Source organism: Coccinella septempunctata, chromosome 8 (assembly GCF_907165205.1).
Source record: "Coccinella septempunctata chromosome 8, icCocSept1.1, whole genome shotgun sequence".
Taxonomy (NCBI): domain Eukaryota; kingdom Metazoa; phylum Arthropoda; class Insecta; order Coleoptera; family Coccinellidae; genus Coccinella; species Coccinella septempunctata.
In genome coordinates, this window is record NC_058196.1 from 26,296,296 (window position 1) to 26,314,630 (window position 18,335).

Sequence of the window (18,335 nt, forward strand, 5' to 3'; positions counted from 1 at the left end):
CTGTTAACGGCTTGTTTAATTATAATAAATATTAAATATTTTTATTATCTGTGATTCGAAAAAGTTGATAAACTGTGAGGGAAACAAATTTGATTTTGTTGTTTTCATTGTAAAGGCTTATATTATTATATAAATAAAAAAGAAGTGGCTCAACTATATTAACAAATTTCCCAATCTGAATTGGTGCTTCTTGAATTATTTACATTTTATTATGAAAAAAGAATGGCAAATTTCTTACCTCACATAAGACATATATCGGGTAGTACATTATTGGACTCGATTTTAATTGTCACAGTGAAATTGATAACGAAATGTTATCTTTAGCAACAAAAATAAATGGTCTAAAATTTTGAAAACATAAATCATCTCCTTCTCAGGAAAAACGTATTTTTCATAATGGGGAAAGGATGGCACCACAATTATGAGAACAAATTTTTCAATCTATTGAAAATTTAGCCCACAAATTCATTTAGCAGGCTATCACTTTAGACTGGTACCTTTATTATTTCCCGCATGATATCTGAATTCAATTGTCATTAAAACTGAACCGAAGAAACTTGGAATTGAAGAAAATCAAATAAACCAAATTCCCGCCACAATTACCAGATACCAATATGGCAGAAACTATGTACCACTTTTGTTACAAGGGAAATATTTAATTTGCTCCCCCCACCCTTTTTACCCCAATGATAAATACCACTTTCGGAAGAACCCTCAACCATTTCTCAGTCGTCCAAGCTCAGGCTCAGATAGGTACTCTCCGTTTGTTCTCTGTGAATTTTGTGTCAGTGCGAATTTTAGTGACTTTAGTTACGATGGAAGACAAAAATAGTAAAGTCGTCCTCATAGATAACACCGGGTTTAGTGTAGAAATTGAACCGACCACATATCTTGTAAATAACGATATGAGCATCACCCCGCAAACGAGTCAAAGGGGTAGTTTTGGAAGTGATTCGAGTACCAAGGATTTAACGGGCTTCAATTACGTTGAAATGCCAGAAAAAATGTGCGGTGAATACAACGAACAGTGTATCAATCTAGATCAATGTAACGATTACAATCAGAATCAATCTCCATGGCAGCCGCATCAAAAAAAGCAATTTGCGGAGGTAAGAGTTTCGATTCAATCAACAGTTTGATTTTATCTAAGACCAAAATATTTTTTTATTTCATTTCTAAATGTTTTTTTCTTACTTCAGCAAATCAAATGGTACTTGGCGAACTTCGGATATAACGACTACAATATCGTGCAACAAAAGGATAAGACTCTAGGTAAGTGTACAATTTTTCATTTAAACACTAGCGAAGTAGTTATAATTTCAATAAATCCCTATATTACATTAAATTTAATTAGAACTCCAAAATCCGGCAATTGGAGTAAAAATTTAAAATCGATACCTGTTGTTCAAGAATATTTTCCATCTTTATATTTCGATAATTTTTTTATTAGAAATCTTAACCTCTAAACGCAGTTCGAAAATGACACATAAAATTTCGATATCAAAGTTCAGATTATTATCTCTCGATACATCGATACAGGCTTATAATTCAACAAATTTCTCCCTTATTTGAGTGAATTCTCCAGCAGAAAAAAATTAAACTGAATTTGCAGTATTAACTATTTGGTTTTACTTATTCAGTGTAGTGTTATATGAATTATTTTAGCAATTCATGTTCAGGATTTCATGAATTTTAACGCTGAAATTTCACCTCCACCTATTGGTAATGATACTGTTGAATATAATATGTTTGGGATTCTTAAAAAAAAATGTTTAACTTTACTCATTGTTCATCTGCTTGAAACAATGAATACTGTCGGTCGGTATTCTTGTCTTAGCGTTACATTTTTTCCCTATAATTTTGAATCAGTATAGTTAGAAATTGAACATTTCTATCAGTAAAAATTCAGGAAAGCTTATAATTATGCATAAATTCGAAGGCAATATCTATTGAATGAAATGATATCTAATGGAAATTTCACCCGAGCAACTCAAGAATATTTTGATAACTTTTGATAATTACATTTTTTTTTCTTGGTCTGTGTAGGGAAAAGTCGTGTAATACCGGACATGATATATACGAAAAAATATTAAAACATAAATTTATCATCAAAGTTTTCCAACAAACTTAGTTTGAAATGATTATTCCACATATACTTCACATGTCCTGAAAAGGTACAAACATACACTTCATAAAATAAACATACATCGTTCAAAGAAAATAGAGTGAACATTTTGAATTTCTTCAAGACTAGAGATCGGAAAGAAGATCGGAAAAAAATTTTAGATAATTGGAGCATTTCAGAAAAATACGAAAAATAATGAAACAGAATCCTTATCGACCTTTTTTGTTTCAGAACACATAGTCACCCAAGAGCCTCCTAAGGTCAGTACTGCGCCAGTTCTACCTAGCCAAATTTCTCCCAACAATTCTACCAAAAGGACACGTACCTCATACACGAGCCACCAGCTGGTAGAATTGGAGAAGGAGTTTCATGCCAGCAAGTACTATATAAGCGGACTCAGGAGAAGCGAAATGGCCGGAGCCCTGAACCTATCGGAACGCCAGATCAAAATATGGTTTCAGAACAGGCGAATGAAATACAAGAAGGAGCTGAAAGCCAAGAATATCTCGCCGTCTTCCACCAATCCCAATTCCCCAGATTCGCCCCAGGGTACTGTCGGCGCCCTAAGGACGAGGTGCAACGAAAGAGTACCTCCTTCTTACTCCGAGTACGTTCCAGTCAATCATCAGCAGCTCACGCACCCCTACGGCGCAAGACCGACTCCCTACGGGTCCAGAGGATACAACAACTGGAATAGGGATTGCTATTCTGAGGCAACTATGTATCCCCCAATGAATAATACGTTGAATCCACCTTATTACCCCGGTCCTGGAAAAAATTATTCGCTCAGTTACATGCCGAATGGACAAATACCAAATGGAATCATGACCCAAATGAAAGAAGAGAATATTTCAGCTCCCACCATGACGGCCACAGAACAGGTGATGAACATCGTCAATGGAAACTGGTTGGAGCACAATCTACCCCCGAATTACTCTATTTTGGGTAACGAAACAACCATTACTGAGCTTTAATCTGAATTGATCAATTATAAACTCAAGGAATAATATCACTGAAGAAAAGTTATGCTTAAAGAACTGTAAAATCCTTCAAATCTTTATACACAAAATTGTAAATATGTTCATCGCGATATAAAATCCCTAAAAATAATTATTTGAATCTTTTATTCGATGTATTAGTGTTGTCATTCGAAAATGAATTTTTTAAATGTTTGTTCCAGTTTTAAAATTATTTTAAATGTAATTTATAGACGAGTTGTGTAGATATTTTATATAAATATGTAAATACACTTCTTAGAAAAATATGAATTTTATTTATTCAGAATCCTACCAATTCCCCAATATTAATTTGACTTTTGGTGTCGATATGATACGGCTAAAAATAGGTGTGAGCATAAACTTAAGATTAGCCGTCTAATCTTAAGTTTAGCTTCGGGTATTTGCTAATGTTAGTTTCCCCTATCTTTAGCCGGCTAAACTTAAATGTAACCACAGCCCATCGGCTAAAAATGTAGAAGCTACAGAACTAAAATATTGGCAAGGCTTCAGGGGAGGAAATTTTTGGCAATTGAAAAAATGTAAAGAAATAGTAATATAATCAATTCATTAATGCAATGCATTTTTTGTATGAATTTTATATATTTTTAATAGCACAAAACATTCTGCGAAGCAGTTGAGAAATTGATAATCAACATAGGTATACTGCATTCACATTCATTTTAGCAGTCGGTTGGCCATGAAATAATTTTCTCAAGTTTTTGTAACTATAGCGGAGTAAGGTTGGCACTCATGAAATGTCGTTAAGTCATAACGCCGCTGCCACAACTTATATCAATTAATATAACGAAAATGCCGAAAGTGATTAAAAAAGAGACAGGGTTTCAGAAAGTGCTATTTAGAATTCAGGTCAGCTCATTCGAATAGTTATACCCTAATATTCTAAAATCCACAATACGTCAGACGGTAGCGAACATATTCAATGTAGGAGAATTCATATAATGTTTCATCTGAATCTAAACGACCTATATTTCAGCTGAATATTTCCACAATCAGAAGGATTGTGAATGAAGAGGATGACAAAGAATTTCTTTCTCTTAGGAGACCTAAAAAAGTGGTGGTATTTGAGAATTTTATATTTGAGTGAATTAATGCGAAAAGTTTACTACAGGATTTTCGATGAATGTCATCGTGGAATATGTTCCCGGAAATTGATTTTATTTTTCATTTGACTTGTCCTATACATTGTAAATGTCTTAAAGTATCAATAAATACCTAATTATAATTATTATATCAATGCATTAAGATGAACAGCCACAAATACGCTTCAGTTGTCCTGCTAATTGTTTATTCATGTGAAATTTTTGTTCAAAGGTGAAGTTCATCTTGATTGAAACTTCCCTTAATTCATTTTACTTATACAAGATCATTTTTGTTGAAGAATTTAACATTCTTGTAATTATCTGTTAATTCCTTCGGGAGATACCCATTCCCAACCACTGCAACATATGCATTTCATCTTCGGGTTAATATTTTTGAAATCTACAACTTTAGGCAAAGAAGATAACGAACATTTACTCTCCTCAAGCTAGTGCATATTATGATACTATACTGATCTCTTGTATTTTCCATGCAAATAACTGGATTTGGTATGCCTTCAATCAGTTTGTATAAACTTCAATTATGTTCGTCACATATTTTCCGAAGCGATTCGACATTGTAATAAAATACGTAACAACAGAAACTTTTACGTAGAATGGGCAAATTAGCGTTGAACTTGAAAATGTTTTGACAAGCGTCATAACCCCACATTTACGTACTATACGGAGTGAAATGTGTCAAATTTGCATGGCCAACCGACTGCTAAAATAAAAGTGAATGGAGTATATGTATTTGTTTCTACTGTGTCTCAACGCATTCTTATTAGCACATCTAAAAATCTAAAAGCCTGATGACAAAATTCGAGACCTCGAGACGAATATGCTCTTTTGAGTGTGAGGGAAAACTTTCATCTTGTTACTATTCATAGTTTGCGAGGGAAAGGAATGACCAAAACGAGAGAACGATGACAAAAATGATGCCGCGAATTTCTTCATCAAATTCTGGAGAAATATCAGTAGCAGTGCGCCATCTAGTTTTTAGCTAACCGGACTATTTGGCCGATAAGCTTTACGATGACGGCACTTGAATCCTCCGGGATGATTCATGAAGGGTTGCGACAGGCCTTATTTTGGAATCCGTGTGGTCAATGACTTGGGAAGAAATTTTTAACGAAATCAGCTAGAAAAAAGTGTTTTCAACAATTTTCATGTTCATAGTTCATTTTTGTTTTTTTTTTGCAACTTTATCAAGGTTGGAAAGAAAAAGCAACATTGCATGAAAAATTTTTCCATAAACCCAATTATTGAATAGTAGGGAAAATATACTTTTGTTCATAGAAAAAATACTGTAATCTAATATCTGATATTTAGTTTCCTTCACTATCCACGTTCATATTGTCTTGTGGAAAACTGTTTATCTAACTTCTGTATATGATTTGATTTTACAAGACTTCAGGCTTTATTTGAAGAGCATTTATCTGCTAAACAAATGAACACTCATCAAATGTTATATTGAAAACCAATGGGAGTTATGTTATAAAACCTCAATACAATAATATACCACTCATTCGAGTTAGAACTCTTTAGAGGAAGACTACAGGAATATCGGAAACCGTTAGAAATACAGGGTGGCTTTACTTACAAAAGAGTTGCATTATTTGAGGATGAGTGTGATGGTGTAAACAGATCTAAAATATGTCCAATGGTTCCCGCGATATCTCTGAAAAACTAAAAAACGTGATTTTATTCTTTTCTTTATAACTCTCATTTGTTTCTGGAGATAACTTCACGAAACTCGGTTTGTAGCCATTATCAAATATGGAGATTCTAATTTTGTAGTCAGATTTTTCCTAATTTCCAGCGTTTCAAAGTTGCGATAGTCAACTTTTTTTTCTTATGGACGCCATATTGATTCTCCTTATGGGGTGATGAAGAAAAAAATTACGAATTCAACAATGTATCACACTCCACAAAAATATGAAGCCTACCTACGGAAATTTGAATTTTTTTCAATTTTTTTGTTCAAGTAGTAGGCTGGTGTCAGAATTGTCAAATAACTTTTTACTTTGTTGACAGTCGTTATGTGACACTTAAATTTTGTGAAAACGTGAATCCTGTTTGATAAGTAACGTCCTATATAAATACATAAATAATGAAATATTCGTTGTCGGAAAAACAAGACATGTATGATACTTACATACGCGCATAAAGAAACTCCAGAATAGCATCTGAATTGTATTATTGTATTATTACAACAATATCCAGAAAGAATGCAGCCGAATTGTACCATTTTCCAAAAACTGGACAGATGTATGAGGGAAAATGGTGGTTTGGAAAAAAAAAGGCAAGTATCACATAACCCCTATACATAATGAAATAATTGTGCTTGCTTAAGTTCATATAAACCCAGAAACATCTACAACTGCAATCGCTAGGGAATGTAGTATGTCACTGAGAGGTGTATCAAAAATTCTAAGAAAGCTTGAATTTCACCATTAAAAGTTTACCATTGTACAAGGGTTACAAGAGGGCGATCATCAAAACAGGTAGAATTTTTGTCACCGACTTTCTCAGAAATTAATAGAAGATCCTCAATTCTCGACAAAAGTCTTGCGGTCGGATGAATTCACATTCACTATGTATTGTGTATTTAACCGGAAAATCATCATAATTGGGCAAATGCTAACCCACATTTGAAATACGAGTCAAGACATTAGTGTTTAGTGTTAATTTTTATTGCGCTATATTGAATTACCAGATAATTGGACCCTACTTCATCGATGGTACTTTAAATGGACCTAAGTAAGTACTAAGGTCCAGGTAGAATATCTAAGTAGATGAAGTAGAAAAAAAAAATTTAGCTGTGACGATTCATATTTTTGTAAGGTGTGATGCACTGTTGAATTAGAAATTTTGTTCTCTATCACCCCACAAGGAAAATCAATATGGCGTCCATAAGAAAAAGAAAAGTTTACTGTCGCGTCCCTGAAACAATGAGAAATGGAAATAATCTGATGACACCAGTAGAATCGCTATATTATATATTGATTACAAACCCAATTTCGTGAAGATATCTTGAAAAACAAATGAGTTGTAGAGAAAAAGAGAAAATCTTGATTTTCAGTTTCTTCGAGATAATTATAATTATAAAATGAATGTATGAATAAACAAACAAGAAAAAGTATACCTGCCGATAAATCATTCAGGTTTCACTTGTTCCACGAAGGTGGTGAAGGCTGAGGGTCATTTTAAATACCATGGGATAGGAAAAGATTGAAGGGTTCATAAGGTTTAAAAAGTGTCACGTAAATAAGACAAAGATTCCCTATACCAATATGGCCGACTTCGAACTATTCAAACTTTGGATTTTCAGTTGTTTTTGCTTCATTTCACTTCGTTAGTGGTGATTTGTTGTTCATTTTGTAGCTATTAAATAAAATGGTTTCTGGTTCGGTATAGTATTTTAATGCATCCAAAGATAATCTTAAAAAAGCTGGAGATACATTTCACAAGTGAGTTCTCAACTCTCTTATACTGTTGTGTGTTGAATAATTAGTTGTATGTATATGTATACAACACGCTGAAATTGCTATTGATAGTCCGCTATCGAATCTTCCTGCTGGAGATTTGGAATACAAGATACCAGTACCTCGAATATCCAAAATAAACTAATACCTTTTTATCTACTTATTTTTGTAGGTTTAATCTGAACTGTGAATGAAAAGCCCTGTGGATCCAGGCAATCTGGAGAAACTGATAACCATCATCTCATGCAAGGCTTTGTTCCATTTGTTTCAAGGGAGATGATATCGATAGTGTAATAATAGAGATAATTAGCTTACAAAGCTTTCGTGAATGGCTGGTAAATTGCTTCCCTCACCTACCTGTCATCGATTATTTATTGTAAATTAATTTTAATATTCTAAATTTCAGGTTCTTAGATCTATCCATAAAATAGAAGCTTCACCTGTCGAACCATTCACATTTGAGAATTCCATGGTGATTGAGATGATTTCATCAATCTCACAGGCTCCATAGATGTAGTTGCACTTATGGAAGTGGATGAAACAAACGTTCTAGAGAACGTTATTCTATTCCAGAGGTTGTGAAGTTAGTCGAAATATTGTATTTGTTTCGAATAAATTGTACATCTTGTAAATTATTTCCTGTTTATGTCTTGTTTAATTATATAAGATAGGTATTAATAATTTTATTATCTGTGATTTGAAAAAGTTAATAAACCGTGGGAGAAACAACAACAACAAATTTAATGCTGTTGTTTTCATTGTAAAGTAGCTCATATTTTTATATGAATAAAAAAGAAGAGGGTGAACTATAGAAACAAATTTCAAAATCTAAATTGGTGCTTTTTGAATTATTTACATTTTATTATGAAAAAAGAATGACAAATTTCTCACCTCACATAAAAAATATATCGAGTAGTACATTATTGAACTCGATTTTAATTGTCACAATGGAATTGATAACGAAATATAATCTTTAACAACAAAAATAAATGGTCTAAAATTTTGAAAACATAAATCATCTTCGTCTCAGGAAAAACGTATTTTTCATAATGGGAAAAGGATGGCACCACAATTATGAGAACAAATTTTTCAATCTATTAGAAATTCAGCCCACAAATTCATTCAACAAGCTATCACTTTAGACTGGTACTTTCATTATTTCCCGCATAATATCTTAATTCAATTGTTATTAAAACTGAACCGAAGAAACTTGGAATTGAAGAAAATCAAATAAACCAAATTCCCGCCACAATTACCAGATACCAATATGGCAGAAACTATGTACCACTTTTGTTACAAGGGAAATATTTCATTTGCTCCCCCCCCTTTTTTACCCCAATGATAAATACCACTTTCGGAAGAACCCTCAGACATTTCTCGTCCAAGCTCAGGCTCAGATAGGTTCTCTCCGTTTGATCTCTGTGATCTTTGTGTCAGTGCGAATTTTAGTGACTTTAGTTACGATGGAAGACAAAAATAGTAAAATCGTCCTCATAGATAACACCGGGTTTAGTGTAGAAATTGAACCGACCACATATCTTGAAAATAACGATGTGAGCATCACCCCGCAAACGAGTCAAAGGGGTAGTTTTGGAAGTGATTCGAGTACCAAGGATTTAACGGGCTTCAATTACGTTGAAATGCCAGAAAAAATGTGCGGTGAATACAACGAACAGTGTATCAATCAAGATCAATGTAACGATTACAATCTGAATCATAACGACTACAATTTCGTGCAACAAAAGGATAAGACTCTAGGTAAGTGTACAATTTTTCATTTAAACACTAGAGAAGTAGTTATAATTTCAATAAATCCCTATATTACATTAAATTTAATTAGAACTTCAAAATCCGGCAATTGGAGTAAAAATTTAAAATCGATACCTGTTGTTCAAGAATATTTTCCATCTTAATATTTCGATAATTTTTTATTAGAAATCTAAACCTCTACAAGCAGTTCGAAAATGACACATAAAATTTCGATATCAAAATTCAAATTATTATCTCTCGATACATCGATGCAGGCTTAAAATTCAACAAATTTCTCCCTTATTTGAGTGAATTCTCCAGCAGAAAAAATTTAAACTGAATTTGCAGTATTAATTATTTGGTTTTACATATTCAGTTTAGTGTTATATGAATTATTTTAGCAATTCATTTTCAGGATTTCATGAATTTCAAGACCTTTACCTATTGGTAATGATACTGTTGAATATAATATGTTTGGGATTCTTAAAAAAAATGTTTAACTTTACTCATTGTTCATCTGCTTGAAACAATAAATACTGTCGGTCGGTATTCTTGCCTTAGCGTTAAATTTTATCCCTATAATTTTGAATCAGTATAGTTAGAAATTGAACATTTCTATCAGTAAAAATTCAGGAAAGCTTATAATTATGCATAAATTCGAAGGCAATATCTATTGAATGAAATGATATCTAATGGAGATTTCAGCTGAGCAACTCAAGAATATATTGATAACTTTTGATAATTACATTTTTTTTTCTTGGTCTGTGTAGGGAAAAGTGTAATATCGGACATGATATATACGAAAAAATATTGAAACATAAATTCATCATCAAAGTTTTCCAACAAACTCAGTTTTAAATGATTATTCCACATATACTTCACATGTCCTGAAAAGGTACAAACATACACTTCATAAAATAAACATACATCGTTCAAAGAAAATAGAGTGAACATTTTGAATTTCTTCAAGACTAGAGGGTAACATCGGAAAAGAATTGTAGATACTGCTGAAAAAAGCTGAATTTCAAAAATAATCACACCTGTATTACGTATCACCCTTTTCTACGTCAGAGCATCCCTCATCTAGACCCATCCATTGCACTCACAACCAGTGACATTCTTGCTTGTCTCTGCTCACAAGACTTCATCCAATCTCCGTCTCGTCGTGTGCTCGTGTTCTTTCTTCAACTAGTTTCGAAACATCTTTATTTAAACTTTCTTTGAAATATTTTTTACTAATTTAGCCTCATTTTCATTTTTCTCTTCCAAGTCATTTATAATGGAGTGCAAGAGAGCACCTTGCAATCAATTACCCATTTACAGGGGAGATATTTGAAATGCATGGTATTCGTGCACGTTTTCATTCTCACTACTCAATAATGCTTGTACTATGTCTAGTAGACCATCTGAACACCTACCAATCAAGAGAAGGGAGGCCTCAAAGTTTATTCTGTTCATATGTCAATCACAAAAAATCAAAATTTTGCGATTGCCATAGAATCAGTTCGTTTGGCCATTCAGAGGAGGGGGCGAAATGATAAATCCAAGAAAACGATGAATGTCTGTTGATACCCGCTGTCCGGTGCTAACCGACTTTCCCCTATTTGCTACTCTTGCTGCTCTCATCTTATTCGTTTCATGTGGTTTATCTCTTTCATTTCAGATTATTCTCAGTCAATTTTTCTCTCTCTGTGTTTCCTGAAGATTTTCTCTCAACTGGTTTCTTCTTTATTTTCCGTTTTCGCCACATTTTAACTTTTCTGTAATACAACAGTTTTAATGACTTTCCATTCTTTTGTAGGCTCTTTTTGCCAGTTCTGATATGCGCCCACTGAGTGTTGTACTTTTTGTCACCTGTCTAACGATTCTCATTTCTTGTATACACTCTGATGCGACTAGCGTTTTTCTAAGAGTTTTATTCTGCACGTTTTCCAATTTTTTGAGTTGATTCTTATTAATTAGGTAAAGAAAATATTTATGGATATCGTCTAATTAGAGCATATCAGAAAAATACGAAAAATAATGAAACAGAATCCTAATCGACCTCTTTTGTTTCAGAACACATAGTCACCCAAGAGCCTCCTAAGGTCAGTACTGCGCCAGTTCTACCTAGCAAAATTTCTCCCAACAATTCTACCAAAAGGACCCGTACCTCATACACGAGCCACCAGCTGGTAGAATTGGAGAAGGAGTTTCAGGCCAGCAAGTATACAAACAGACTCAAGAGAAGCCAAATGGCCGAAGCCCTGAACCTATCGGAATCCCAGATCAAAATATGGTTTCAGAACAGGCGAATGAAGTTGAAGAAGGAGCTGAAAGCCATGAATATCTCGCCGTCTTCCACCAATTCCAATTCCGCGGATTCGCCCCAGGGTACTGTCGGCGCCCTTAGGACGAGGTGTAACGAAAGAGTACCTCCTTCTTACTCCGAGTACGTTCCAGTCAATCATCAGCAGCTCACGCACCCCTACGGCGCAAGACCAACTCCCTACGAGTCCAGAGGATACAACAACTTGAATAGGGATTGCTATTCTGAGGCAACTATGTATCCCCCAATGAATAATACGTTGAATCCACCTCATAACCCTGGCCCTGGAAAAATTTATTTGCGCATTCATACATCATCGTACAGGCAAATGACGATTGGAGATTTGACTTGGGAAGTACCAAATATGTCAGCCCCCAACATGACACTCGCAGAACAGGTGAGGAATTTGGTCAATGAAAACTGGCTGAAGCACAACATACCCCCAAATTAATCTATTTTGAGTAGCGAAACATGAAACAATCAAACAGAGCCTCAATCTGAATGGATTAATTATAAACTCAAGGAATGAAACCAGTGAAGAAAAGTTATGCTTGTATAATTGTAAAATCCTTCAAAAAAAATTTTTATACACAAAATGGTAAATATATTCATAAAGATATAAAATCCGTAAAAATAATTATTTGAATCTTTCATTTGATGTATTAGTGCTGTAATTCGAAAATGAAATTTCTAAATGTTTGTTACAGTTTTTAAAATTATTGTAAATGTAATTTGCAGACGAGTTGTGTAGATATTTTGTAAAAATATGTAAATATACGTCTCAGAAAAATATAAAATTTATTTATTCAGAATCCGATCAATTCCCCAATACTAATTTCCCTTTTGCAGTCGATATATCCAAGTAATGCAATAACAGTAGAAAATATTCAAAAGAGAAATTCAACTGCAGTTTTCGAATATCATATATACCTGAGTCATTACAATAAAATGAATTTCCAAATTGAAATAGATTTCAATAAAATAATTTAATATTCAATACCTGTTCACAAAGTCATCGAAGTGTGTTTGGCTTGATTCTTTGAATTTATTTTTGTTAAATGATGATGATTCTATCAGAAAATGGAAGAAATTCAACTTGTAAAATGAGTAAAATCAAAATGATAATTTTGGTAAGTATGCTGTTACTAAATAGTTTAGTTCTAGCACATATACAGATTCAACATGTTTTTTATTGCTGTCCCATCATATCCTCAAAAGTTCGTGATTTTCTTTGGCATTCAGAAGTAAGTCTTCCTCTCCTATAGTCGACGAGAAAGACTGATGATTTCATATTTGCACGAGAAAAATCTCTTTAATGTATGAAAAGCATTCGTTGAGATTTTGAAATAATATTGAGAATCGAAAGAAATTAAATGAGGAGATTTAAATTATTTCCATACTTGTGTAAGTCGGCTTCTTTTCTGTACTTTTGTTAAATCCCTTCAAATAATTATAAATTGAATGAATGAATAAACAAACAAGAAAAAGTATACCTGCCGACAAATCATGACAATATCCTATTCCAGGGGTTGTGAAGTTAGTCGAAATATTGTATAAGTTGTGAATGAATTGTACATCTTGTAAATCATTGCCTGTTTATGTCTTGTTTGATTATAATAAATATTGATAATTTTATTATCTGTGATTTGAAAATGTTGATAAACAAATTTGATGCCGTTGTTTTAATTGTAAGGTGGCTTATATTTTAATATAAATAAGAAGAAAGTGGCTCAACTATAGGAACAAATTTCCCAATCTGAATTGGTGCTTTTTGTATTATTTACATTTTATTACGAAAAGAGAATGACAAATCTCTTACCTCACATAAAAATATATCGGTGGTACACTATTGTACTCGATTTTAATTGTCACAATGAAATTGATATCGAAATTTAATCCTTGAAAAAAAATTATTGGTCTAATGTTTTTGAAAACAAAAATCAAATTTTTCTCAGGAAATACGTATTCATCATAATGAGAAAAGGATGGCACCTCAAATTTTTCAATCTATTGGGAATTTAGCCCACCAATTCATTCAACAAGCCATCACTTTAGGCTGGTACTTTTATTATTTCCCGCATTATATCTGAATTATATTGAATTGAAGAAATTCAAATAAACCAAATTCCCGCCACAATTTCCAGATACCAATATGGCGGAATCTATGTACCACTTTTGTTACAAGGAAAATATAGACTTTGCTCCCCCCCTTATTTTGCCTCCATGATAAATCCCTCTTTCGGAAGAACCCTCAACCATTTCTCAGTCGTCCAAGCTCCGGCTCAGATAGGTACTCTCCGTTTGTTCTCTGTGAATTTTGTGTCAGTACGAATTTTAGTGAGTTTAGTTACGATGGAATACAAGAATAGTAAATTCGTCTTCGGAGATAACACCGGGTTTAGTGTAGAAATAGAACCAACCACATATCTTGAGAATAACGGTGTGAGCATAAGTCCGCAAACGAGTCAAAGGGGTAGTTTTGGAAGTGATTCGAGCACCAAGGATTTAACGGGCTTCGATTTCGATGAAATACAAGAAAATATGTACAGTGTGCCATCATTACAATCGCGAGTGGTGACAATAACACCAATGTGCCTAGATGAATGTCACGATTACAATTGTTATTACGATTACAATCTGAATCAACCTCCATGGCAGCAGCAGCAACAAAAACAATATGAGGAGGTAAGAGTTTGGATTCAATCAACAGTTTGATTTTATCTAAGACCAAAATAATTTTTTTATTTTATTTATAAATATTTTTTTTACTTCAGGTTGCCAATTGGAACTTTTCGAACTACAAATATTACGACTGCAATAACGTGAAACAAAAGGATAGGACTCTAGGTAAGTGTACAATTTTTCATTTAAACACTAGAGAAGCAGTTATAATTTCAATAAATCCCTATATTACATTAAATTTAATTAAAACTTCAAAATCCGGCAATTGGAGTAAAAATTTTAAAACGGCCTTAATATTTAAATGATTTTTGTATTAAAGATCTTAACCTCTAGATGCAGTTTGAAAATAACACATAAAATTTCAATATCAAAATTCAGATTATTATCGCTCGATACATCGATGCAGGCTTATAATTGAACAAAATTCTCCCTTATGTGAGTGAATTCTCCGGCAGAAAAAATGTAAATTGAATTTGCAGTATTGATTATTTTGTTTTACTCATTTAGTGTAGTGTAGTGTTATATGAATTATTTTAGCTATTCATTTCCTGGATTTCATGAATTTCAACGCTGAAATTTCACCTATTGGTAATGATACTGTTGAATATAATATGTTTAAGAGATTCTAAAAAAAATGTTTATCTTTACTCATTGTTCATCTGCTTGAAACAATAAATACAGTCAGTCGGTATTCTTGCCTTAGCGTAAAATTTTTTCCCTATAATTTTGAATCAGTATAGTCAGTAATTGAACATTTCTACCAATAAAAATTCAGGAAAGGTTATAATTTTTTTGAAGTCGATTCCAGAGGTTCGATATTGGAAATATCCAACCAAAATTTCAATCAATATTACCGAAAAAAATCAGAAAGCCACAGTGAAAACCTCAATCTACCTTATGCATTAATTCGGAGGCATCATCTAATTAATGAAATGAGATTTCACCTGAGCAACTGAAGAATATATTGATAATTTTTGATAATTATTTTTTAATTTTTGGTCTGTATATTTGCAAACTCTAATTCGGTTCACTTGCTGCTCTCTTCTTCATTGTTTTCTGTGGTTTTTCTCTTTCATTTCAAATTAATCTCATTCAATTTTTCTCTCTGTGTGTTTCCCCCAGATTTTCACTCAATCTGGTCTCACGATTCTTCGTTTTCCGTTTTCGTCATAGTTTAACTTTTCTCTTATACAACAGTTTCAATGACTTTCCATTCTTTTGTAGGCTATTTTTGCCATTTCTGATGTGTGCCCACTGAGTGTTGTACTTTTTGTCTAACGCTTCTCATTTCTTGTGTAAACTTTGCGACTAACGTTCTTCTAAGTCTTCAAAGTAGGTTTAATTATTACTTTGTAAAGTCTAACTTTAAGATCTTGTTCCAGTTTGCTCTTCCAGTTTACTCTTCTCGCTTTTCTTGGTGTTTATTGACATTTATTTTTGTATCCATTTATATTAGACTTCATAATCCTTCGAATTTTGCTCTCAATGATTTTCAATCTCCATTTCTGTTACTATTTAGTCAGTTTGTCAATGTGTGTCTGCAGTTTTGAATTACTTTAGAATAACAAGAAAATCTTTCTGGATATCGTCTAATTAGAGCATATAAGAAAAATACGAAAAATAATGAAACAGAATCCTAATCGATCATTTTTGTTTCAGAACACATAGTCACCCAAGAGCCTCTTAAGGTCAGTACTGCGCCAGTTCTACCTAGCCAAATTTCGCCCAAAAATTCCACCAAAAGGACCCGTACCGTCTACACGAGCCACCAGCTGGCAGAATTGGAGAAGGAGTTTCAGGCCAGAAGGAATCCTGGCACACCCAGGAGAAGCCAAATGGCCAGAACCCTGAACCTATCGGAACGCCAGATCAAAATATGGTTTCAGAACAGGCGAATGAAGTGCAGGAAGGAGCTGAAAGCCAAGAATATCTCGCCGTCTTCCACCAATCCCAATTCCCCAGATTCGCCCCAGGGTACTGTCGGCGCCCAAAGGACGCGTTGCAACGAAAGAGTACCTCCTTCTTACTCCGAGTACGTTCCAGTCAATCATCAGCAGCTCACGCACCCCTACGGCGCAAGACCGACTCCTTACGGGTCCAGAGGATACAACAACTGGAATAGGGATTGCTATTCTGAGGCAACTATGTATCCCCCAATGAATGATACGTTGAATCCACCTCATAACCCTGGTCCTGGAAAAATGTATTTGCCAATTCATACAGCGAAGGGGAACATGTCGTTTGGATGGTTGACTTGGGAAGTACCCAATATTTCAGCCTTCACCATGATGCTCACAGAAGAATATTGTCAATGGAAACTGGCTGGAGCACAATCTACCCCCAAATTAATCAAATTTGAGTAGCGAAACAATCAAACTGAGCCTCAATCTGAATGGATTAATTATAAACTCAAGGGATAATACCAGTGAAGAAAAGTTTTATGCTTAGGTATATAACTGTAAAATACTTCAAAAAAAAATTTTTATACACAAAATGGTAAATATATCCATAACGATATAAAATCCGTAAAAATAATTATTTGAATCTTTCATTTGATGTATTAGTGCTGTCATTCGAGAATAAAATTTTTAAATGTTTGTTTAAAATTATTTTAAATATAATGAACAGACGAGTTGTGTAGATATTTTGTATAAATATATAATATTGTATAATATAATATATAATAAATGTATAATTTTAAATTAATACATGTGGAATTTTTCAAGTGGGTATATGCTTATCTGAAGTGTGACAGTAGTTTTTGGTCATAATCGATCTAGCCGTTTTCGGGAATTTCGAAATTTACCGGAATTTCGGGTCCCTATGTAGAAATTTGTTTTTTTTTTCAGCAATGGCGATTTTCCGAAAGAATTTCATTCCAGGATAGAAAAGAGGAAAAGTTCTCTTTGCAAAAAAAGGCGATGTTGTCACATCCAACATGGGAATTTATCGTCAACCAACAACTCGACATTCTTCGGAAGTTTTTTCATGTCAGAAGATGCTCCAATAAACCCTACAGCTGATTTCCTTTTAATTAACTATTGAAAAATAGTTTGGATGCCAAAAAAATAGAATCTTCAGATTCAAAACCATGGGAATTTTTTTATGCGCTCAGTGATCGAATATCTGAGTAGAATTTTTTTGTTCGTATCTCTTTTATTTTATTCTCGAATATCCTGTCCTTATCTCATCATATATAGGTACTCATCCATTACATTAATTCGACATTGTCCTTTTTATAAATATATCTACCTGGAAATAAATCGATGAATGAATATTTTCCTGATCTGAACTATACAGAGTGAGTAGTATAAGTATTTGAACAGAATATTCTTGAGGAACAAAACAATGTTCCCTATGCCATTTTTTTCGATACGGCCCTGATAAAAAGATAGAGCCATTTTAAGTTGTAATAATGATCTATACTAACCCTAGAGAAAAGAGATTACCTTCAGAATAACTAACAAAATCTGTGACACTGCACATCTGTGGATCTCTAAAAATAGTTCCATCCGGTCAAGGTAACCAATTTTTCGAATTTCACAGATATTCTTTATTTTTGAACATCAAATTAACCAAAAACGGAGCACTATACGAGAAAATATGGAGAATACGTACTTTTATTTTATAAAACGTCCAGTTATCCATTAGATAGCGTCCAACTTAGTTTAAAGTGTTGGGTTCTTTAAATTTCTGACATTTTTTTGGTACGTGAGGGTCATAATGAGAAAACTGGAAGACATGGGTGATATCTTGTGTTCCAAAAAAATTCATCAAATAAATGAAAAACTTTATTCCGAAATTCATTGCATTCGAAAAAAACCCTTTGTGACATAGAACTGAAAATATATATTTTTTATAGTTTTTCAACTGCCTGTATCTTGAACC

The 18,335-nt window shown here is 33.3% G+C and overlaps 3 protein-coding genes across 3 annotated transcripts; all 3 read left to right on the top strand.

Moving 5' to 3' along the window:
* Positions 1-815: 815 nt before the first annotated feature.
* Positions 816-3,387, top strand: LOC123318390 (homeobox protein DLX-3-like). The gene is made up of 3 exons (XM_044905000.1): positions 816-1,109; positions 1,200-1,272; positions 2,357-3,387. Exons 1-3 carry the CDS (start codon positions 816-818, stop codon positions 3,097-3,099), a joined length of 1,110 nt encoding a protein of 369 aa, XP_044760935.1. The 3' UTR covers positions 3,100-3,387.
* A 5,784-nt stretch (positions 3,388-9,171) lies between these two features.
* Positions 9,172-12,216, top strand: LOC123318391 (homeobox protein Hox-A4-like). The gene is made up of 2 exons (XM_044905001.1): positions 9,172-9,466; positions 11,516-12,216. Exons 1-2 carry the CDS (start codon positions 9,172-9,174, stop codon positions 12,214-12,216), a joined length of 996 nt encoding a protein of 331 aa, XP_044760936.1.
* Positions 12,217-14,008: 1,792 nt separating this feature from the next.
* On the top strand, positions 14,009-17,153 carry LOC123319292 (homeobox protein Hox-A6-like). Its single transcript, XM_044906178.1, has 3 exons — positions 14,009-14,450; positions 14,540-14,612; positions 16,107-17,153. The coding sequence occupies exons 1-3, from the start codon at positions 14,118-14,120 to the stop codon at positions 16,808-16,810; spliced, it is 1,110 nt and encodes a 369-aa protein (XP_044762113.1). The 5' UTR covers positions 14,009-14,117; the 3' UTR covers positions 16,811-17,153.
* Positions 17,154-18,335: the final 1,182 nt, after the last annotated feature.